General features: G+C 39.3%; 1 protein-coding gene across 1 annotated transcript in view; it reads right to left on the bottom strand.

Annotated features, from left to right (window-relative positions):
• Window positions 1-2801: 2801 nt before the first annotated feature.
• The window catches only part of LOC142651721 (cadherin-10-like), a 427614-nt gene continuing 405995 nt past the window's right edge, over window positions 2802-24420 (bottom strand). Inside the window, exons 10-12 of the mRNA XM_075826750.1 lie at window positions 17735-17843; window positions 9690-9941; window positions 2802-3945 (exon numbers count right to left, since the gene is read on the bottom strand). Of these exons, the coding sequence (XP_075682865.1) occupies window positions 3455-3945; window positions 9690-9941; window positions 17735-17843 (852 nt within the window). The 3' untranslated portion in view covers window positions 2802-3454. The remainder of the gene's footprint in view (window positions 3946-9689; window positions 9942-17734; window positions 17844-24420) is intronic.

Below are 24420 nucleotides of genomic sequence, written 5' to 3'. Positions count from 1 at the left end.
AGGTGAGGTGAGGGGAACTACTAAGGCAGCGTCACCCTGGTTGACCCTCTGGGCCAGGGCCTGGACCTGTAGGGAGAGGCCCTGCATCTGCTGGGTCAGGGTCTCAAGGGGGTCCATGATAGCGTCAGCGTAGGAGAAATGGTAGACTAGGTATGGGCTTGTAATTATGTAATGGCAGGAAGGAGGTGAAGGGAAAGTGAGCCCTAATCTACTCACCGCCCTGTCCCTGCCTACTTGCAACGACCCGCCCTAGGCAACGGGGTACAACTGGGCGGCGGTCCCTACGCTGTCTGAGTGCACGGGAGAACAAACAGGGAACACGCAAGGGAAGGGGCAGCAGCCCACGGAATGCCGCGAACGAGTGGTCAGGATCAGGATAAGTGGAGTATACCCAGGTGAGCACGGAGGAGGAAGCAAGCCGGAGGCAAAGCAAAGCAGGTTAAGCAGAACAGCAGCAAGGCAGAAGCACGGCAGAAGCACGCTGGAGCAAGCAGCAGTGGGGCCAGGAATCCAAAAGAATTACAAGCACTGAGGAGGAGAACACGGCAGGTAATAAAGGACAGGGGGCGGAGCTAACTCCGACTGACCAGGCCGCGATAGGCTCTCCCACTCCTGAGCCTGCCACCCTGGTTGGTGGGAGATGGTGTCAGTCGAACAGGTCTGGCCTCAGGTGTGGATTGATTAATACCAGGAGTATACCTAGACGTAGTACCTGGCAGATCCCTAACAGAAACAGGGAGAAGAATGTAAGAGTTGCTCCCCACACAGACACTGACGGACATGATAATCAGATGTTGCTGTAGGTAAAAATACTTTATCATTTCTGCTCCTCATTAACCTGTTATGCCAGGGGTCACATGATGTGTGAGTGGTGGGTCACATGACTGACATTGTGTTTAGTCCATTCAGTTATCCAATGGATGCATTACTACGGACTAACGTGTTGGTTATACCATATTTGCAACTGCACTGATATAAGAAAAGTACATGAGCAACGTTTCTAATACATGTACTGTATAGTGAAAAACTGTACAATTTCCCATTCTATAAATAAGTTAATACAAAAAAATAAAAGGTGGACAAATCCTTTAAGAATATAAACGCTGCCTACGTATATTCACATATTATTATGAAGTTACAGCACTATATAACAATAATTAGACACTATTGAAGATCTTAAAATGATTGCTCTACCCTCCACTGCTTGCACTCACATGCCACAGGTTTCATTCTGTCATGTAGTTGGAAGTGGCCAATGTAAACTAAATCTAATTACTGATTTAGACTTGATGGCATTAGATCATCTATTTAGTGTTAACTTTAAATGAGAGAATTTTTACATGAATTGATACAGGAAAATAATGAAAGATTTAGACAATGATATAGTAATGAATAGCATAGTAACTAGAGATGAGCAAATGTTCTGAAATTCATTTCAGGGTCAACTCTATCAAATCAGCTGTCCAATTTAATTTGGTCTGAATAAATTTGCTGCAAGTGCCCCGAATGCCCTGTCTGACAGTCTGATGTCCTAGAAAATATCAGAGAGCCAAACAGGGCAATCGGGGCACTCGTGATTTCACCACTAAATTAACAAAAAAATACTATACTCACCTCCCCTGGTCTCCCAAAGCGATGCATTCCTGCCAAACTCTTGACATGACATATAGATGTAGCCAAGTTTATCTTGACTCTGATAACTTGTTGAAGTGTGATATCACACAACAAAAGCCATTCAAAAGCCACTTTAAATGTCAAGTTAAAGTTTGTTGTCACTGTATTTAATGCGTTAAAAGTCAAAATAAAGATGGCTACATCTGTCGTTTTTTGTCCCATGTGACTGCTTCTGCGAGGCATCCCTAATGGTCGCCTGATATAATTTAGTTTTGTCCCATGTGACTGCTACAGTGGTCACAAGGGACAGTACAATGCCACTTCAGGAGGTCGCCATGGGACAAAACGTCATCACTTCAGGAGGCCAGCAGAGATGCATCACAGCAGCAGTTAAATGGAACAAAATGACATCATGTCAGGAGGCCGGCAGGTACGTGTCAATATCTGCCAGTTGATTATGTTTTTTTTTTTATCTCCTCTTCTCCCCTCTTCCTCTTTCTAATGTGTAAAATGGGAACCATCGGCAACTATTTTGCTGATTCATGCGCCACAAACCCAAAAAGTTTCGAATTTCGCCAGATCCGAAACTTTTTGGAAATTCAGACCAAGTTTGATTCATTTACAATCGATTCGCTCGTTTCCAAAAGTAACTTCCTATTTTTTTATCTAAAGCTAAACTTGACTAATTATGTTATTCTAATTAAAATTGGTGTTAACATAAATGACTGTGATTTAGTAACTTGGTTAGGCCTCATTCAGACAGCAGTAGTTGGTCAGTATTGTGCTTCAGTATTTGTAAGCCAAATCCAGGTGTAGATATAAAACACACAAGTGCACACAAGTGCAAATGTTTTCATTATACATCTCTGTGTAGGTTCCACTCCTGGCTTTGGCTACCAAAACCTGATACAAAATAATGACCTAAATACTTCTGTATGAATGAGTTCTTAGTCTGTTTTTATAACCTGCAGTGGTTATTTCAATATATCTGCCCATTAATAGGTTAGTTGTGAGTAGGAGCTCCCCAAATACTAAAATATACCCATGAATAACATAATACCAAAACAATAAATGATCTCAAGCTATACTTTTTTAATGGGGAAAACTAATTTTAATTGACAAATACGAAATGTATTTAAAGTTATCATTTAATTTACTTCACAATTTTCCCCACTGAATATGTAATTGTATTCAAATCATTTAGCCATTAAGCAAGTTGTAAAAACAGGTTTATTTCTTAAAAATAAATACAAAAATATAAATATAAAACATTGGCAAGATACTATTTGATGAAATGACGTTCTACTAACATATATCTTTACCAGCTGCATCACACCTACTAACATCACATGTACATTTCAGTACATTTTAATGTACATAATGTATCAGATTATCCGAAAAATCTTTTTTCTTGTTCCATCTGGAAAAAATGCATAAAACAAAAACAAACTGGTGCTGCAAATGGAAAGGCAGCCAATTACCCAATATAAGCAATGTATTTATGAGTTTGTATGCGGAAGTAGTCTTCTGTTCAAGTTTTCAAAATGATCATTTGATTGACAGACAACATAGTAACCATGGCATTCAATCCACGATTTGTAATTAACATTAGCCATACTCTAGAGTGACAGTCTACATAGAATAAAAACGGATGAAATAAATGAACGTGGTATAAAGGGTTTTTTTTTTCTTTTTTTTTCTTTTTAATGTGTTATTGTTATTATTTTAACACTGTGCCGAGTGTCAGAAAAATGTATTTTAAAATTGTTAATATTATTTCCAACTGCCCGCAAATTTATTCCACTTTGAAATAAAAAAGGGTGATGACAAATTTTTCAAGTTAGGAATCTTTATCACTTTCCCCGTTGCCATACATTTCAGCTAGTTTGTTGAAACGTGGACCCCATTCTTTGAGGTATTCATAGTTTTGATCCCCTTCTGTAGTACTAGAATCTAGAGAACTTAAAGATTCAGCTATAGAATCATTGCCTTCATATGCATATGTTGCAAGTGAATCATATGGTGGCGCAGTAGGATCATTATCATGCTCTTTTAACCTTTGGTTAATAAAATCACGAACATCTGTATTGTCTGGGACAGAAGCAGTTCTCCGGGGTAACAGCAAATTTTCAGGAATAATGTCTCTACGATGTTTCTTATCCTCAATAACACCTGGATTTCTAAGAGTGCCAATGTCGAATGCTTGGGTGTCTTCTTCTCCACCTCCTTCATCATTATAACTGACAATGTTGTCCCGGATATCCTCTTTTGACAACACCAATGGTTCCTTCTTTCTCTGTCTTTTCAGTGCAGCAAACAGTACTACAATAACTGAAAAAATAAATAAAAAACAAAGGCCTTAAGAAATGTAGTAAATAATTCAGGTGATAGTTCATATTAATCAATAATGCATATACGTAATTGCTCATTCACACATCTCTCTTTTTCCTCATGTACAGTACAAAATAGCAAGAGGGAAACTGAAGACAAAACTGATCTCATAGATTTATGTTAGGTGGCAGACGTCTACCCAAACCAGACAGTGAAACATTGCATGCACGCCGGATAGGTGCACAAGTTATACATCTTTTTCATCAGATCTGTCTAGCTCAGACAAAGAAGAAGTTGCCGGACACAACTGTTATAGGTGAGAAAACCCCTAAGAAGAAAAACATAAGTTGAGATGAGTGAATCGATTCTACATTAATAATATTCGGTCTGAATTTTCTTTAGCTTTGTATTCTGTGAATTTCTAAACTATTGGGGTTTCTGGCACACGAAGCGCAGCAATATGCGGACTGTCCGCAAGCACCGGCTGCCATTTTACAGATTAGAATCGCATAAGCTCAGGAGGGCTCATTCATAATGCCTTGCAGGCAGGCTTCCCAAAGTGCACTGCGGTTATCCCTCATGCTATCCATATATTCTGCTGTAGATTTCACATTACATGCTGGCTTGTCAGAGCTTTAAAGGGGTTGTATTTAACTATGATACAGTTCTAGAAGACATCAGAGAGTCAGACACAAGTTTTCAGGACAAATGGGGAACTTTTGATTGACAATACATTTATTCAGACCAATTCAACCAAATTTTACCCATAACAAATTTTTGGACATTCGCTCATCTCCAGACATAAGTAAAGCATAGCATGTTCTGTATTTCCTTCCTTTCCCTTTTATCGTTTTATACAAATTAATATCTATGTTAATGTTACCATGTATGGGTAGATATTAAACTGTTTTGACAAATAGAAGTTATGTTTTTCATAGAGGTTTGTCAGCATGATTTATTTTTTCAGAGAAAATATCACCAGCAGCTCATCATGGGTGTCTAAAGGCAGAAAATGTCTTAGCAACCAATGTCATCAACCAGCATCAGTAAAACATAATTTAGTGCTTAAGTGGTTTAAAGGGCTATTCCCAAGTTGAGCACAATTTTTTTTTAAATGATTTCATATGTTACATATTAATAAATAATAGTTTTCCCCTAAAAATTATTTTTGTCAGTCAAATTTTATTTTTCACGTCATCAATTTCGAAATATGTATGTTTTTATCAGTCTTCACCACCAAGTGGCGCAGTAATAAAATCACAATGCTGCTTGGTGTATGTGCGCGCTCCCGAGACTGCTATTATACAGCATTCATAGCAGCATCGCTCTCTTACAGAACTCCCCAACCAAGCGCTTCAATCATTAAAGGGAATGTGTTGCCAGCAAAACATGTTTTTTTTTTTCTTAATTAAACATTTAGTGTGTAGGTGATTAAACATTGTTAAAAAATGTTTTATTTTTTTCACGAGTCAGGAAATATTATAAATTAGATTCTAATTTATAATATTTCCCAGTGCTGGTCACTAGATGGAGCTATTCCCAAAATTGCAGCATTGCATGTGGTAAAGCAACCACATTGCTTTTTGCTGCAAAATTGGGAAAAAAGCACTCTGAGCTCTGAGAATCCCCCCTCCTTTATCCTGGCTAGTGCCGGGATAAACGAGGGGATTGAACGGTCTAACCTCCTACACTGCGTGTCGCCATTTTTTGAGCTAACACACAGTGTAGTAGGTTTACATAAAGCAGTAAACACACACAAACACGAACATACATAGAAATCTCTTACCTGCTCCTGCCGCCGCGGCTCCCTCCGGCCCGTCCGCTCCGTCTGCTGCCGCTGGTCCAAGTGCACAAATCCGGAAGCCGCGACCGGAAGTAGTAATCTTACTGTCCGGCCGAGACTTCCGGTCCACAGGAAAATGGCGCCGGATGGCGCGCATTTCAAATTGGACTGCGTGGGAGCGGCGCATGCGCCGTTCCCACACAGACGGCGTACACAGAAGTGGATGGGACGGGCCCCGTTCGCAGTCCCTATGGGACTGTGGCTGCCGTATTCCATGTCTGTATGTGTCGTTAATCGACACATACAGAAATGGAAAAAAAAATGGCAGCCCCCATAGGGAAGAAAAAGTGTAAAAATAGAAAAAAGTAACACACAAACACACAAATAAATAAAAACGTTTTTAATAAAACACTAACATAAAACTGACATGAAATTTTTTTTTGTGGTGACACTGTTCCTTTAAAAACAATTATAATGAAACAAATATAAGTACATTTAGGAAGGTACTTACAGAGCCAACACAATGTGCTTGTTCCAAAAGGCTCACAAAATTATCTCTATATTAGAATATAGAGATTACATGGGGGGAGCAAGCGCAATGTGTGGCGTCTGATAAAAGGTATGCTGGCAAGACAGTGTGCACGCGTCGGTAATGTGAGCCCACGCTATAGAAGAGAGAGGAGAAAAGGGAGAAGTGCGTAGGTGTGACAGAATGAAGGAAACGGCGGAGGTGGTCATTTCCATAGAAACGACCGGCACAATTAAACTAATGACATGCGCTTCAGAGGAGGGCATATCTTACAAACGCTGCACTACAGAAAACAGAAGGTATTTAGAAAGATGTTTATTTTTACATTTCTAGGGCTTTCAACATTGAACTTTATGTTGGGAATAAACCTTTAAGTCCTCATCTCCCACTCATCTGTGCCTTTGTCTTAAACAATTTTGAATTTCCAATGATTTATCAACTCAACCGTCTTTCATCACCTTTACAAAGGGTCATTGGCTGAGTAGAAGGGGATTAATAAACACTGAAGACAGTCATTAAATAATTATATTTGTTAGGAAAAGGATGCGAGATACTTAATGCATAAATAATCACATACTATCTTTATACTCAAATGATAGATGTTTTACTAAAGACAGAACTATATTTGAACTATATTTGGACTTTATTAGTCCTTAAAGTAGTTCTTATTGCCTAACTACTAAACAAATCTAATTGGCATCTGAAATTGTATAATTGGCTCCTAAAATCTACAGCAATTTGTCTAATCTTAAAGTAACACCAAAGATATTACATGTGCATAGCCAAACCTTTACAACTGTTGCTGCAGATGCATTAGTGTATCTGCAAAACTAACATTCCTAAACATAATGTTTGAAAATGGGTTAAAATAAAATATCTAGAAATTAAATGTCAATTAATTTATATGCAATAATTTGCATAAAAATGTATCATACATAAAGAATGACCTGCAAAAGTTGCACTTATCTTTGCTGAACATATCCAGAAAATTATTCACCGAAACAAATACTGGCTAAGCATATAAAGTGTCATTTAGTAGGTCTGTCATTTTTATATTTGTTCTATGTCACTTTTTTCTTTTTACTAGCTTTGAATTTATAAATGTCCTATGTGCTTAAATTATTTTGAATTAAAGAATACACAAATGCAAAGGGGATAAGTCTCCAGAATTTCAATTTCATTCATTGCCCTTCTGTGCCTTCAGATAAGCAAGCACATAATTGTAGAAACTAATTACAAAATATGAATATTGCTGATCCAATTTTACTAATTTAAATATATATATTTTTTCTCTATTAATGTGTTTGGCTGACAAGATGTGGATAGTTGGATAATCAAACATATCATAAAATTATTGTTCGATAATTTACATTACCTAACCTAAAGTACTATTGGTTGAGAAATCCATATTATTTCAAGTTTTATGAGCAGGGCATTGTGCTATAAATAGTTTTACAACTTTCAGGATTTAAATAAATAGAGGTGAGTATTAAATCCATAAATGTGCACAAAAAATGAAAATAAAAACAGAAATAAAGCAAATAATCATACACTAAGGGTGGATTCACATGAACGTGTATTGGGTCCGTGCGGGCCGCGTGGTTTTCACGCGCCACGCACAGACCAGTACAAGTCTATGGGGCAGTACAGACAGTCCGTTCTTTTTGCGCAGCGTTTGTCCGCTGCGCAAAAAGCGCGACATGGTCAATATCTCAGCGTATTTCGCGCATCACGCACCCATTGAAGTCAATGGGTGCATGAAAACCACGCAGGTCGCACGGAAGCACTTCCGTGCGAACTGCCTGTTTCGCGCACCAGCTGTCAAAAGGATGAATGTAAATCACGTGCTTTTCTGTTTACAAACATCCAAACGGAGTGTCTTTGAGATGAGCGAACCGGACAACCGAACCGAACTTCACCGGGTTCGGCCGAACTCGTTTTGGCCGAACCCGGCAAAAAAAATTTCCGGTACGCGACGTCAGGAGATAGTCACTGTCCAGGGTGCTGAAAGAGTTAAACTGTTTCAGCACCCTGGACAGTGACTTCCGATCCCAATATACATGAACGTGTAAAAAAAAAAAGAAGTTCTGACTTACCGATAACTCCCGGCTTCTTCCTCCAGTCTGACCTCCCGGGATGACAATTCAGTCCAAGTGACAGCTCCAGCCAATCACAGGCCAAGCACAGGCTGCAGCGGTCACATGGACTGCGGCGTCATCCAGGGAGGTGGGGCCCGATGTCAAGAGAGGCGCGTCACCAAGGACGCGTCACCAAGGCAACGGCCGGGAGGGAAGTTCTCGGTAAGTACGAACTTTTTTTTTTTAACAGGTTTCTCGATATTGTGATCGGCATTCACTGTCGAGGGTGCTGAAAGAGTTAACTGCCGATCAGTTAACTCTTTCAGCACATTGGACAGTGACTGACGTCGACTAGACTCATCTCTATGATGGCGGCTGCGCGAAAATCACGCAGCCGCGCATCATACACGGATGACACACGGAGCTGTCAAGTGGTTTTTGCGCGCGCAAAAACGCAACGTTCGTCTGAATAAGCCCTAAGACACACACTACTTGCAATATACATGCATGTAAGAGTATACAGCTAAAGCTCCAAGTTGCACCCAAAACAAAGACCATGCTTTATAAATAAAGGATATTGCACAAACCCATGGACTGCATGATAGGAAGCACGCAGGAACACTATATGATCTATATGATTATCTTTTCTATAGATATCTGCATGTACTAGTACCCCTTGAGAAAGCTGACGGCGAAACGTGCATCGGGGGCGGTCAGTGTGGAATGTTCCTGCGTGCTTCCTATCATGCAGTCCATGGGTTTGTGCAATATCCTTTATTTATAAAGCATGGTCTTTGTTTTGTGTGCAACTTGGAGCTTTAGCTGTATACTCTTACATGCATGCAGAATTGTGTGCGCTTCTGTTAGGTGCTAAATATATTTATGTGCTTTTGTTGTCCAAATACTTGATCTATATGATTATCTTTTCTATAGATATCTGCATTTGTTACCACATCACAGGATGTTTATAGTATGGTAGCATATATATTGGATTATTCACGCAGATCCTCCATACTCTCCTTTTTAACTGTGTGCTATATTGTTTTTATATTTTGATGGCCAATGTGTTATGTATATTTCAATAAAGTTTATTTTATATTGTCATGGTACATGACTTGTGCTATGTGTGTTTAATTTTCTGGATATACTAGTAGTCTTCACATTCTGGTATAGGTATTGACACCCTAGCTATTGTCTGTCTACCTATTTGTGTTTCTAAAGAAAGTTTCATGTTAGTTAATCAGATAATAACATTAGAAATACAATTGTATTTGTGTATTTTTTTTTTATAATGTAACTTTTAATTCTTCAATAAACAAATTCAGTTATGTTTAATAATAACAAAAATACTTACGAAGAAGTATTATAATGCAAAGAAGAATTGCAATCAATGCGCCTGTACTAAGGCCTGCAGGTAGGAGTAAGGCCTCAGCACTGCAGGTCTGCATGTTTCCCCGATTATCACAAGTACATACTCTTATAGTTAAAGTTCCAGTGCTGCTTTGGATGGGGTAATCGTTGTCAGATATGACCACGGGTAGAAGATAAGTGTTTAGTTCATGTCTGTTAAATCCATTTCTTCTTGTTAATATTCGAGCAGTGTTATCTGCAGAAGAAAACATAAAATTGTTGCTCTCATTATTAGTTTAGTAGTGGTAAAACTTAAAGTAGAAATAGTAATATAAGTAGTAGTAGCTAAATAACTTAGACATCTTATTGCATGTTAGGTATTTCGCTTAGCTACTTGCCGACCCTTGATGAAATTGCTTGTCACAAGCAGCGGGCACTGTTATTGTGCCCGTGTCATCAGGAGAGGTACAAGAGCTGTATCATACAGCTGCAGCCCTGCTCTAAGGGCATGGCCAGACATGGTGGAATTGCTCTGGAATTCCGCTGCGGACACTCCGCAGCGGAAATCCGCAGCGGAAATCCGCAGCGGACCCGTTTCTCCATTGCCTTCCACAGCTTTTTAGTAGGTTTCGTTTGCACGTTGCGGACAATTCCGCTGCGGAGCATAGGCTGCGGTGCGGAATTTGGTGTCCACAGCATACAATGATTGTTGCGGACGTGTGGCGGACTGGTTGCAGACTCATTGCGGAAAATCTCCATTGACTTCAATGGAGATTCAAAATTCCGCAATGAAGTCCGCAGATGTTATGTAGAGGTTATGTGTGCTGCGGAGCGTATTGGTTTTACTAACATGACATTTCTTCATTCTGGCTGGACCTATGTATTTCTAGGTCTACAGCCAGACTGAGGTAGTCAATGGGGCTCCCGTAATTACGGGTGACTACGTGTGTGCACCCATAATTACGGGAGCGTTGCTAGGCGACGTCAGTAAATAGTCACTGTCCAGGGTGCTGAAAGAGTTAAGCGATCGGCAGTAACTGTTTCTGCACCCTGGACAGTGACTACCGATCACAATATACATCAACCTGTAAAAATAAAATAGAAGTTAGTCATACTTACCGAGAACTCCCTGCTTCTTCCTCCAGTCCGGTTTCCCAGGATGATGTTTCAGTCTAAGTGACGGCTGCAGCCACTCACAGGCTGCAGCCGTCACATGACTGCCGCGTCATCCAGGGAGGTCGGGCTGGATGCCGAAAGAGGGACGCGTCACCAAGACAACGGCCGGTAAGTATGAAATTCTTTTACTTTCACTAGGGAAAGGGCTGTCCCTTCTCTCTATCTTGCACTGATAGGGAGAAGGGAAATACTTTTACCTCAATACGCAATGGCTAGTCCGCATCAATTTAATGCCCATTTTGGGCAGAGCCGCAACAGAATCTGCAATGCAGATTCTGTGCGGCATTGATGCGGACAGTTGCGGAAGAAATACGCCACGTCTGGGCATGCCCTAACAGCGAAGATCAGGGAAACCTCTTATCTCTGATTGCAGCATATATAAGGAAGGACTGAAAGGGACCCTCCTTTGATTGAATCATAGGGAATCGAAGAACCTGTCTGATAGTATTTACGGTTGTTAGGGTTTACTGTTGTTAGGATATACTATCAATGCACAGGCTAATGTACTGGCATATAGATATATGCTAGTACATTATTGTTAAAAATTAAAAAATTTAATTAAAAATCCCCCTATGGGATTTTTTATGTCCCAATACAATAAATAATATATACATATCTGGTAATGTCTTGACCATAAAAACCTGTACAATAAATGTAACCACAATTGCTTTTTTGCTACATTTTTGCCAAAATAAAAAAATTATATAAAATAAATAGCACATAAATAAAGAACAACTTGTCAAAAAATTAAGCCTCATGCAGCTGCGGTACATCAAACAAAAAATAAAAATCTTATGACCTTCAGAATGCAAAGAGGCAAAATAAAAAAATTGTTTTTGTCAAGGCTAAAATTGACCCGTACCTCATGGGTTAAAGAGATTATCTCATCAGAGACATCACCTTTCACATGGGATCCAGGTGTTCATACATGGATAGCTCAAGTCTACCAGTGAGGGAACTACTCTTAGGGCACGGCCAGACGTGGCAGAATTGCTGTGGAATTCCGCTGCGGACAGTCTGCAGTGGAATTCTCCAGCGGCCGTTTTTTACATTTGTTTCAATACATTTTTAGGCAAGTTAGTTCAGACATTGCGGAAAACTCCGCTGCGGACCATAGGCTGCAGTGCAGAATTTTCCCTCCGCAGCTTGCTCATGATGTTGCGGAGAAGAAGTGGAATTTCACTGCGGATTTCAGCCTTTGCAATGCAAAAACTGAAATCTGTGGCAAGTCCGCTGTCTTTTCTACAACGTCTGAAATACCTGTCAAATATGCAAATATTGGTGCAGATTCGTTGCGTAATTGCCCCAAATCTGCACCAACATTTGCAGCGGAAAAACTCCGCCATGTGTGAACATGCCCTTACAGAGAGGCTCCCAGTTCTGGATCAGAGAGTAGATCTATGCTATCTTCATGAGACAACTCTTTTAATAAATCACAACAGTTAATACTCATTATTACGTTTTTAACTATCGATAATTTTTATTAATATTAACTATTATTAACTATTAATTATTATTAACTAATAACTGCAATTATTAATTTGAAAAAATGTACGCAATTTCAGTATACAGTGTTTGTTTTGGAAAAGCAGACAATTTGAGGTATTGAGGATACAATTCAGTTTCCATAGTATATACACTGCTCAAAAAATTAAAGAAACACTTAAATCAAAGATCGGATCTCGATGAACAAAAGATTCAAGTTGAAAACATTTACTGATATAAATTGTGTATTTTATTAAGAACAACATGATGTACCAACGGTCAATGGACATCAAAATCATCAACCAATTGACGGCTGGATTTCAAATCACCCCGAAAATCAAAGACATTTTTTAAATCACAGGCAGATCTAATTTGTGTGAATTTCATCATTGCAATTCATAATGTGAATCAGTAGCCTGTATGGCCCCCTTGTGCCTGTATGCACTCCCAACAATGACTGGGCATGCTCCCGATGAGAACGATGGATCAGGGTATCAGTGAGCTACTGGACAGTGTTGTGCTATTTGACAGCATTGGATGTACTAACTCATAATGTCCCAGAGTTTTCAATTGGATTCAGGTCTCGGGAACGTGTGGGCCAGTCAATGATATCAATGCCTTCATCATCAATGAACTGTCTATACACTTGGGGAACATGAGGACAGGCATTGTAGTGCACCCAGGGTCCACTGCACCAGCGTAAGGTCTGAGAATGGCTCTGAGGATTTCATCCCGTTACCTAACAGCAGCCAGGGTACTGTTGCCTATCACGTGGAGATTTGTGCAGCCCTTCACAGATATACTTTTCCAGACCATCACTGACCCACCGCCAAACGGGTCATGGTGAATGACACTGCAGGCAGCATAACTTTCATCACGTCGATTTTACACTCTTTCACATCTGTCACATGCTCAATGGGAACCTCCTATAATCTGTGTAGAGGATGGGGTGCCAATGGCAGGCCAGCCAATTCTGGTGTTCATTGGCAAATACCATTTGAGCTGCATGGTGCTGGACTGCGAGCCCAGGTCCCAATAATACAGGACATCGGACCCTTATGGTGTTTGTTTCTGACAATTTGGTGAGAAACATGCACACCAGTAGCCTACTAAAGGTAATTTTTTAGGACTATGACAGTGCTCTTCCTGTTCCTCATTGCAGCTACCAGTCCTGCTGATGGGTTGATGCCCTTCTGTGGCCCTGTCTGACTCTCCTCGTGTAACTGTCCATGTTTTGGTATCTGCTCCATGCTCTTGAGACTGTGCTGGTAGACACAGCATACATTCCTCCAATGGTACGTATCGATGTGTTATTCTGAAGAAGCTGTACTACCTGGGAAACCTGAATGGGTTGCAGGTACCGTCTAATGCTACCAGTAGTGACAAAGACACCAGCAAAACTAGAGAAAGATATATAAAAAAGGATAAGAAGAGAGGAACTGTCTGTGGCCACTAACTGCAAAATCATTTCCTTTTTGGGAGTTGTTCTGTTGATGCCTCTACAGCGCACCTCTTGTCATTAATTTACAATCGCATTTGCTTCCTAACTGGACAGATTGAAATCTCTGAAGTTTAATTGACTTAGAATTATACTGTAATACTTAAGTGTTCCCTTATCTTTTTTGAGATCTGTAGTTAATTATCATATAAACCAAAGGGGTTTACCATGAATGTGTGCAAAGTGGAAGTCCAACACCAAGGGCCCTACAAATCATAGAATGAAAAGGTCACAGTGCTTTCTTGAACCTCGCAGCCTCTTCAATCATTTTCCAGACACAGCAGAACAACATGGATCACAGCACTCCAGCAAACGCCGCAGCCCCTTGAAGTCGTCCACACCGCTAAATCATTTATGGCCTATCTTAAGCATGGGCCAGCAATAGATGTTCCTGGAAAAAATCCTTCATGTCTTGTAAAAAGTATATCTGCATAAAAATAGGTGCATAACTTTGCTGGGCTTGAAATATATGGTAAAATCACTGTGGGGAATTGATCAACATTTCTACGCTAGTTTTCTGTAATAGAAAGTCACAAATTTGCTGAAAATGAACAAAAACTGCAACTTATGGCCCATTTCTGGCGCTTTGGCCACTTTAAAGAAGTGGGTGGAGCCTAGCAGGAGGGGCGGGTCATCCACACATTTACTATAATTTATGCCAGAAACTCGCATGAATTATAATGGAAAATAACGCCAGTTCCTGGTTTGAGCATAGATTTCACTCAGTGACGAACGTACAGTCGAAGGTGTGACACATTTATTAAGAGGTGTGCACCTCCTATTGAATTTGTAGCATCTTACACCACCAGTAAAACTTTTCCAGATATGCCATCTATGGCAGAAAACCAGTGGGGAGTGTTTTTCAAAATCATATTATAACTGTTATAATCTAATGACATGTTAAAGTATCATTATTCCAGCACCATTTTAAATGGGGAGAAAGAACAAAATAAAGCTCAGCTGTATATAACTGTATATCGATGCATGTATTGTATATATACAATTACGTTGGACCTGAGTGTTATCTATTTAATCATAATTATTACTACTGGAATATTCCAGGATTTCAAAGAATTACTGTTTATTTGCTGCTCCGTACACAGTTGATATTTTTTTTTTGCTTGTTTTTCTTTTTTTTTTTATCTCAGACATGGCACAATCATGGAATGTCAGCCAAATTAGCTGAGCGGAATCCCCGGTGTCAGATCGCACTGGCCGGGGATTCCTCTCCTAGAATGAGCCACTAAAGTCACGGTGCAAATGGACAGTGACATCAGGGGCTCTGTCTAGAAGCGGAATCCCCGGCCAGTGCGATCTGACACAGATGATTCCGTTCCTAGAGTCAGTTCAGGTGGCGCTATTTACAGTGGGGGGTCCGATGCTAGATAGCAACCCTCCGCTATAGATAGCATCAAACCCCCCACTGTAAATAGTGCCACCTGAAATCTAGGACCGGAATCGCACTAGCCGGGGATTCCACTTCTAGACAGAGCCCGTGACGTGGACAGTGACGTTAGAGGCTCTGTCTAGGAGCGGAATAACTGGCCTGTGCGATCTGACACCAGGGATTCCGCTCCTAGAATTAGTTTAGGTGGCGCTATTTACAGTGGGAGGTGCAATTCTATCTACAGCGAGGGGGGGGTTGCTATCTACAGGGGGGTGATACTATCTACAGTGGGGATGGAAAGATGCGGGGGCTCCCTCTAGGAGGTGAAGCCTCGGCCAGAGCTCTTCCTGCTCTTTCTTTCAATTTATTGCACATTACTTCATTAATTCCAAGCTATCTGTCTAATGGTCCTTTTACACGTGCAGATATTCTGCCCTTTAAACAAGCGCTGATCGACAATACAGCATGTTGATCTGTGTTTGTTTGCTCCATTAAAACGGAGCAGTGATTGCAAGTATTGGCCAAAACAATCATTTATACATTTTGCATCTTTTCGGCAGCACGTCCTCTGTAAATACAGGGAGATGTGCTGATAACTAGCAACCATTTTCCTGGCTGCATAAGAGATGCTATCAGCCGACAAGCCGAGCATTCGCTGGTTCATTGGCTGATCACTGCCCTGTTTACACAAGGCAATGATTGGGAAGGAGCGTTCGTACGAACGCTGGTTCAACCAATCATTGGCCCGTGTAAGTGTGCTAATGAAGAATGAAATATGAGGCTGCAGTGATGATAACCATTCATTTTGTTCACTAGAGTTGCTTTTGACATATTTCCTCTAGCTTGAATGCAAAAAAGTAGTTATATACTGTGTGAGTTTGGCATCGATGACACCTTGTAGGGTATTTTAACACAGGCCAGATTTGTTGAAGAAAAATAGAATCCATGTATCTGAATGGGGTTGTTTCTGCAGCATGTGAATTGATTTCTGTGATGCCTATTCAATTTCTCTAACAAATCTTCTGCATGTAAACTTTAAGGCCATTTTCAAACGTGGCAGAATATTTCCGCTGCAAATGTTGGTGCACCAACATTTGCATATTTGACAGGTAATTCAGACGTTGCAGATATCACAGCCGACTTGCCACAGATTTCAGTTTTTACATTGTAAGGGCAAAGCCACACGTGGCGGAATTCCTCTTGAATTCCGCAGCGGACACTCCGCAGCGTTAATCCGCAGCGGAGCCGTTTGTCCATTGACTTCCACTTTTATTTAGCAGTGCTCGTTTAGACGATGCGTAAAATTCTGCTGCGGAGCATAGGCTGCAGAGCGGAATTTGGTGTCCGCAGCATGCTAGGGATGTTGCGGAGTTGTGGCGGACTGGTTGCGGACTCATGGCGGAATTTCTCCATTGACTTCAATGGAGATTCTAAATTCCGCAATGAAGTCCGCAGCTGTCATGCACATGTTATGTGTGCTGCGGATGCGTCTTGCTTTTTTTACATGACATTTCTTCATTCTGGCTGGACCTATGTATTTCTAGGTCTACAGCCAGACTGAGGAAGTCAATGGGGCTCCCGTAATTATGGGAGCGTTGCTAGGAGACGTCAGTAAACAGTCACTGTCCAGGGTGCTGAAAGAGTTAAGCGATCGGCAGTAACTGTTTCTGCACCCTGGACAGTGACTACCGATCCCAATATACAGCAACCTGTCAAAAAAATAGAAGTTCATACTTACCGAGAACTCCCTGCTTCTGTCTCCAGTCCGGCTTCCCAGGATGACGTTTCAGTCTAAGTGACGGCTGCAGCCAATCACAGGCTGCAGCGGTCACATGGACTGCCGCGTCATCCAGGGAGGTCGGGCTGGATGCTGAAAGAGGGACGCGTCACCAAGACAACGGCCGGTAAGTATGAAATTCGTTTACTTTCACTAGGGAAAGTGCTGTCCCTTCTCTCTATCCTGCACTGATAGAGAGAAGGGAAGTACTTTTACCGCAGTCCGCAGCAGCTAGTCCGCATCAATTTACTGCACATTTTGGGCAGATCCGCCGCAGAATCTGCAACGCAGATTCTGTGCGGCATTGATGCGGACAGTTGCGGAGGAAATCCGCCACGTGTGGGCATGCCCTAAAGGCTGAAATCTGCAGTGAAATTCTACTTCTTCTCCGCAACACAATGTGCATGCTGTGGAGGGGAAATTCTGCACCGCAGCCTAATTTCCACACAGTTAATTTCCGCAACATCTGAACAGCAATTCCGCCACGTCTGAATGTGCCCTAAAAGTTCTGAAAGTTTTCCTTTTGAAATTATTACTTACCTAGCTATTGTTATAGCTTGAACATACCTATTATTATTATTATAACAAAAATATACCACATAATGGACTAAAAAGAATCCTAAATAATCTACAGTGTATAATTTAAAGATACAAAACAATATAATGCTTAACATTTTTTGCATGTAATTCTGTAATTTACAAAGAATCATATCACACCATAACTACCTTCATTATCCTGGACTGTGAAGTTTGGATTAACTGATGCTAAACTGAAGAAGAATTTTTGTCCACCTGGTGGCTCATCTTTGTCCACTGCACTTATGGTCTGTATTAACTGTAAAAGATAAATTGAAAAAATATATACTTAAAGTAATAGTCTGGAAAAACACCACAGAAGACATAAACATGGATCAAGCTTCAAGGTTACAAAACATCACCCAAAGAACTGGAAAGTTAGGTGTTAAATAAGTTATGCATTTTCTGTAAAAGGCTAAATCATCCTAACAGAAAATTGTAAACTCTTAGACCTAGGGGTTTAACAGACTAGCATTATTGTAAATGTGTATTTATACTCTTTATATTTCCCTGCTTATTAACTTGCCATCTAGGAGGAGAAACATTAAAGCAATATTGTCTGTTAATATTTTCCTTTTATGAAATTGTGTTTAATGGAGTTCTCCATTAATTTGTCCTTGATGACCTATACTAAGGATAGGGTACCACTGTTTGATGTGTGGGGTTTGGCCTCTTCTTCATTATTTACATTGGCACAGCGTATCATCCATATGCATCAGCAGGCGGCCCCTTCACTGTGGTGATCCACAGAGGACCCAGAGCCTGGACCTCATCAATCTAACATTGCGGGCCCATCTTATGTAGAGGCCATCAATGTAAAAGTCCCAGGGAAACTCTTTAAATATAACTTGCTTACCCCTTCTTCATGGTCAACAATAAATTAGGATATTTTTTTTATTCATTATTTGATTGCTTGCTGTATATTCCGACCACATTTAGGCTATGTTCACACGGGGTATTTTGCCGAGTTTTTTGACGCAGAAACCGCGTCGCAAAACTCGGCAAAAACGGGCCGAAAACGCCTCCCATTGATTTCAATGGGAGGCGTCGGCATCTTTTTCCCGCGAGCAGTAAAACTGCCTCGCGGGAAAAAGAAGCGACATGCCCTATCTTCGGGCGCTTCCGCCTCTAACCTCCCATTGACTTCAATGGGAGGCAGAGAAAGCATATTTCGCTCTGTTTTATGCCCGCGGCGCTCAATGGCCGCGGGCGAAAGACGGCGCGAAAAACTCCGCGAAAATCGGCGTGCAGGGAGAGGAAAATCTGCCTCAAACTTCCAAACGGAATTTTGAGGTAGATATTCCTCCTGCAAAATACCCCGTGTGAACATTGCCTTAGACTAGTTATAATATTTATTTTAAAAGTCAGAGATTATAACATTAAAGGGGTTTTCCCATGAGAGACGTTTATGACATATCCACAGGATATGTCATATATGTCAGATAGATGCGAGTCCCACCTCTGGGACCCGCACCTATCTCCAGAACGGGGCCCCCTAAACCCTGTGTGTTGCAGCTGAATGAGGTGAATTCCGACCATGAAAAAGGTTATATGGTCATGAGTTACGTAAAGTTCCGTAAGTTCCGTAAGTTCCATAGAAGTGAATAGTAGTTACGGAAACAGCATAGCTCACATGCTACGCTGCTTCCGTAAATGCCATTCACTACTGTGGGAGTTACGAAAACAGCGTAGCTCAGCGAGCTACGTTGTTTTCGTAACTCCTGACCATATAACCAGGAAGTGTCCGGGAGACAGCGAGATCAAACAAAGCTAGAACGGGGTTTAGGGGCCCCCGTTCTAGAGATAGGTGCGGGTCCCAGAGGTGGGACCCGCATCTGTCTGACATTTATGACATATCCTGTGGATATGCCATAAATGTCTCTCATGGGAAAACCTCTTTAAGTATTGAATTAGGGCCAGTTCACACCTGTGTCTGTGTTCCTGTTGTTCTGCTCTGTCAGAGTTGCAGTTCAACAAAAATAGCAGAAGTCCAGGTTCTGTTGTATGACGGACACCATCGGCGCCGGATGTTACCCCATTGACTTTAATGGGTTCTGTAGGGTTTCTATCTGTTTGTGTTTTTACTGCAAATAATAGCGCCGCATGTTGTAATATTGTTTTCAGTATTTTTGACCAGATCTGGGATGGAGGCAAATAACAGAGCCTCCAATGCAGATGTGAACAGTCCCTTATTTGTCACTGTTTAGGGAAATCTCACATCACACTTCCGACATACCGTCCTTCTTGTAAACACAATTTTTTTTTCAACAATAAGCACAGAGATACTTTGCTGTCTGATTTAGCACACAAGGTCAAGATCAAAAAATAGGGAGGAAAAATTATGATCTAAAAATTAAATGGCATATGATTTCCATCCAACAAAAAGGTCTAGTTAAAACGAATGCAGCAACCGAAAATGAAATGTTAAGCTCTCTCAATTTGATAAATATTATTAGTAAAATTTGTAAAATTAATAAATATTATTGGTAAATCTTGGAGTCAAAGCCAAAGATAAAATGCACTTCTGGATCAGTGGTGATGTAATATTCACATATTCAGAGACTGGCCGGTCCTGGTCAGAAATATGCTTATATAATTTATTCTGCTGTTTATATTTTTTTTCTCCAATTGTGTATTATTTATTTTTAAATATCAATTCAGTTCGATAATGGTTATATTTATTGCATAGTTCAGGACTGGCATTCTTTGTATATAGTTTTTATTAGGCACAATTTTTTGATATGTATTTATAGCCTAACACCACCTGTTAGCGTTTTAGTACAAGGTCAGGTGTGGGATTTTAATAATTTGAGGTGCTCTGTGATGTTTATTAAATTATTAAAATATATATGAGCTTTACATGCTTTATGTATCTGTAGAGTTCTTATTTATTAAAACTGTCTAACAGAATAACGGTTCTTGTTGCCCAAAGGAAAAATTACGCACTGCAGCTTCTATTTTTTTCAGAGCTGTATAAGCTGCTTTGTGATTGTTTTTTCATAAACAACATGGCCAGTTTTCCCAGTTTCGATAGATGAGACCAATTGGGATTATATATACATTAATAAGTAAATTAAAAAATAAATAAATATATATAGCTAGAATACCCAACATGGTAAATGTACAAAACATATATTGTGGCCGATGATTTGGGCATTTTCTTTTTTTTCAATGTCATTATTTAATTGAACTAGCATCCTTACAATTCAAGACAACATGTACTAAAGTAAACTTTTTTTTATCTGTAAACCTACTTGTCACATTTATTCCCAAATTATCAAACAATGCTTAAATATGCATGGAAATAACATTAGCCAAGGAACTTTAAATCAAGTCTGATATTGGTTGCACAGCTCAAAGTATTTTAACATTTGAAATGATATAAAAGCTCTCGCTAGCAAATTATTATTTCTCTAGTATGTGCTCCCATCCCTCACTTAGTAGGTTTTTTCATAGGGATTTTATACTTGATTTAATCTTATATTTTGTTGTGATATGGTTTCAATTGTAATGTCTATCTCAGTAGGTATTGTTGTATTATATTTGCTCTTTGCAATCAGTTAGATATACTTTGTTTAGCTACAGATTTGAAGCTACTATTATGCCCATATGTGTTAAATGTGTATAATAGGAGCATTAAAAATAAATGTTACTGAAATACCCAACACAGTAAATCAATAAAATATGCTTTGAGGCCGATGAGTCATAATCTCAGAATGTTATACTGGGTACCCGTAACAGTAAGCTTATAGTTATGAGATAATGTTTTGTTGACTGAAAACCCTGTCTTAACTTATTGTTGATACTGATAACTGATAGCTCACATGCTGCTATCTGCTTTAATTGTATTGTATTTTATAATCTGGGTAGCCCCTACACTGCAAAAACGTATTATGTCCTCATGTACATGGCCATATTTTTATTTCATAAATGCTTTGAGCCATATGAGCCAAATTGTAGGTACACACGTACACATTGAATGATAAGACGACATCCGGCACATGATCCAAAGTAAAATCACAATTTTTTTATTTCATCTAAATAAAAGAACAAGTAAAAATTCCTAGGAAGAACACTTACGCATTTCAAACCAATGGTTCTTACGCACTGCTATGAGTAAGAACCATAGACTCAAAATGCATAAGAATCCTTCCTTGGAATTTTTACTTGTTCTGGTTTTCCAGGAACGTGTTGTCCAGGAACAAGTGCATGTTGAGCAGACCATTACACATTTGTTGCATCTTACAATAGGTTCACATATAATAGATTTGCAGCGGACATTTTTCTGCAGCAAATCCGCAGGGAAATCTGCAGCAGAATTTTTGCATCAAATTCTGCAGATTTTGTTGCAGCTTTGAAATTGATCATTAAAAAACCCAAAAAATAAATTATACTCTCTGTACAAATCCCCTGGCGCTACCATAACCACGCTTGCCTGGTGCCCCGCCAGTCTCTGTATAATGGTCTTCAGCTATGATGTTTATACACATTTGACCGCTTCAGCCTGCAGCTGGAGGCCAGTATACAGAGACTGATGGGGGTAAGGCAAGCGTTGCCATGGGAGCGCCATGGGATTTGTATGGTAAGTATACTGTTTTAGTTTAAATGATTATCTGCACCTGCAAACTTTGCTGCAGATCCACATGTAATCCACAGCAGAATCCACAATTTATTTGCGGATTTCTTCCTCCCTGTTGAATTCAATATCTGCAACAATTCTGTGCTCATTCCGTGTCAAAAATTTAGATGATACGGATCCGTAGTTATTCTGCAGGCAGAATACATAACACTAGGATTTAATTGTGGATTTCTTCATTTCCATTGAATTCAACATCCGCAACAAATCTGTATTCATTCCGTATCGGAAATTCACATGCTCCAGATATTAATATCTGCACTGCAGGTCAATCTCTGTGCAGAGAATTTGTAACTCTTCACGTAAAACTCGCAGCATTTCTGATATGTGTGAACCTACCCATACAAGTCTAAGGGGAGATATACTTTACCTCTATATGCCCCTGATTTCATAAAGTTGGGAACAGATATTTTTTTTTTGTCACATTTATATAGAATCCAACAGAAATCAAATTGAGGCATGCTTTTTAAAGCCAAACATGTATCAAGAGTGTCTTTTGACATATGTTTGGCTGGTATACCTTTGTCTAATCTGTATTGAAAGCATAGTAGACTATGATTGCAATACAACTACGTAAATTTTTATTCCATGGAAATCTGAAGCTAACATTTGCAACTGTAAAGGAATCTGCTTGCACATGTCTTGGGTATGTGTTCGGCAGAATGTGTGTTGTCCCCAAAAAAAATAAAATAATAATTGCTATTGCAAGAATTGCAGTATGGCCATCATAACCTATATTTAGTAATATGATTCACAAACACCATGACCTTTTATAGTAAAAAATAAAATAAAAATAATTATGAGTTTAGCAAAAAATGTAATCAGATTATTTCTTTCATTTTTGATCCGGAATGAGATTTTTGATACTTGTTACAATATCAAACACAAAAAATATCTATACTTGAGGTGTCCTGTAAAATTTTATATCACTAATCCCACTCATCCTCATACAACTGTGCCTGGCTAAGTGCCAGTAAAAAAGCAACGCATTTGTTAAACATTTTGTTCATTCTTATCCAAATCCCCTAATCCGACAGGGAGATTGCTTATGGCAACATCACTTATTGCAGCTCAGTAAAACAAGTACTATAAAATTAAACTCTCGTAGGAAAATCACCCTAGAACTGCTGATACTTACAAAGAAAGAAGTGTGCAGTACATTGGCAAAAATAAAAAATATATATGATTTTTCCTATATTTATTTTTCATTCTTGAGTCAGCAGACAGCTGCTATACATTTAAAATGTATTTAATAGTACCAGGAGGCTGAAATGCTAGTATGCATCAATAATTCCTTCCCAGCCTGATAAACAAATCAACTTTAGTAACCTAAACTTTAAATAAAATATTGTCTGCCTATTTTCTGTTCCAGGAAGAGTAAAAAGAAAATACAAAAAAAATACTGCTGTGAAAAATTCAATTTCCTTTCCCTTTTAAGATAACTTCTTGACAGATACCTTTCAAGATTTAATGGGCTTTTTCAATACTCTTAGTGTGATAGAAACCAACAGGTAATGACTGTTGCAATAAAACACGGCTGTGCCCATGTTTTTAAGTTACCGGTATGTCTTATTCTCTTCATGATATTGTTCTTTTACAGTGTACATGAAAGTTAATAATTAAATTAGTGTAATTGATCATATTATTAGTGAAGTTGAGAAACTAGGTAGATGATATAGAAAGACAGACAGAGATAGAGAGAGAGATAGATAGATAGATAGATAGATAGATAGATAGATAGATAGATAGATAGATAGATAGATAGATAGATAGATAGATAGATAGATAGATAGAAGATAGATAGATAGATAGATAGATAGATAGATAGATAGATAGATAGATAGATAGATAGATAGATAGATAGATAGATAGAAATCCAAAGTAGGGCAGCACTATAGTATAGCGAAAAAGCAGATGCCCATCTAAGGACTTGAACTCCAGTCCTTCTTGATATCTATCTATCTATCTATCTATCTATCTATCTATCTATCTATCTATCTATCTATCTATCTATCTATCTATCTATCTATCTATCTATCTATCTATCTATCCATCTATCTATCTATCTATCTATCTATCTATCTATCTATCTATCTATCTATCTATCTATCTATCTATCTATCTATCTATCTATCTATCTATCTATCTATCTCTCTATCCATCTATCCATCTATCTATCTATCTATCTATCTATCTATCT

The sequence above is a fragment of the Rhinoderma darwinii genome, chromosome 5 (assembly GCF_050947455.1).
Source record: "Rhinoderma darwinii isolate aRhiDar2 chromosome 5, aRhiDar2.hap1, whole genome shotgun sequence".
Lineage (NCBI taxonomy): Eukaryota > Metazoa > Chordata > Amphibia > Anura > Rhinodermatidae > Rhinoderma > Rhinoderma darwinii.
This window is presented reverse-complemented; position numbering and strand designations above follow the sequence as displayed.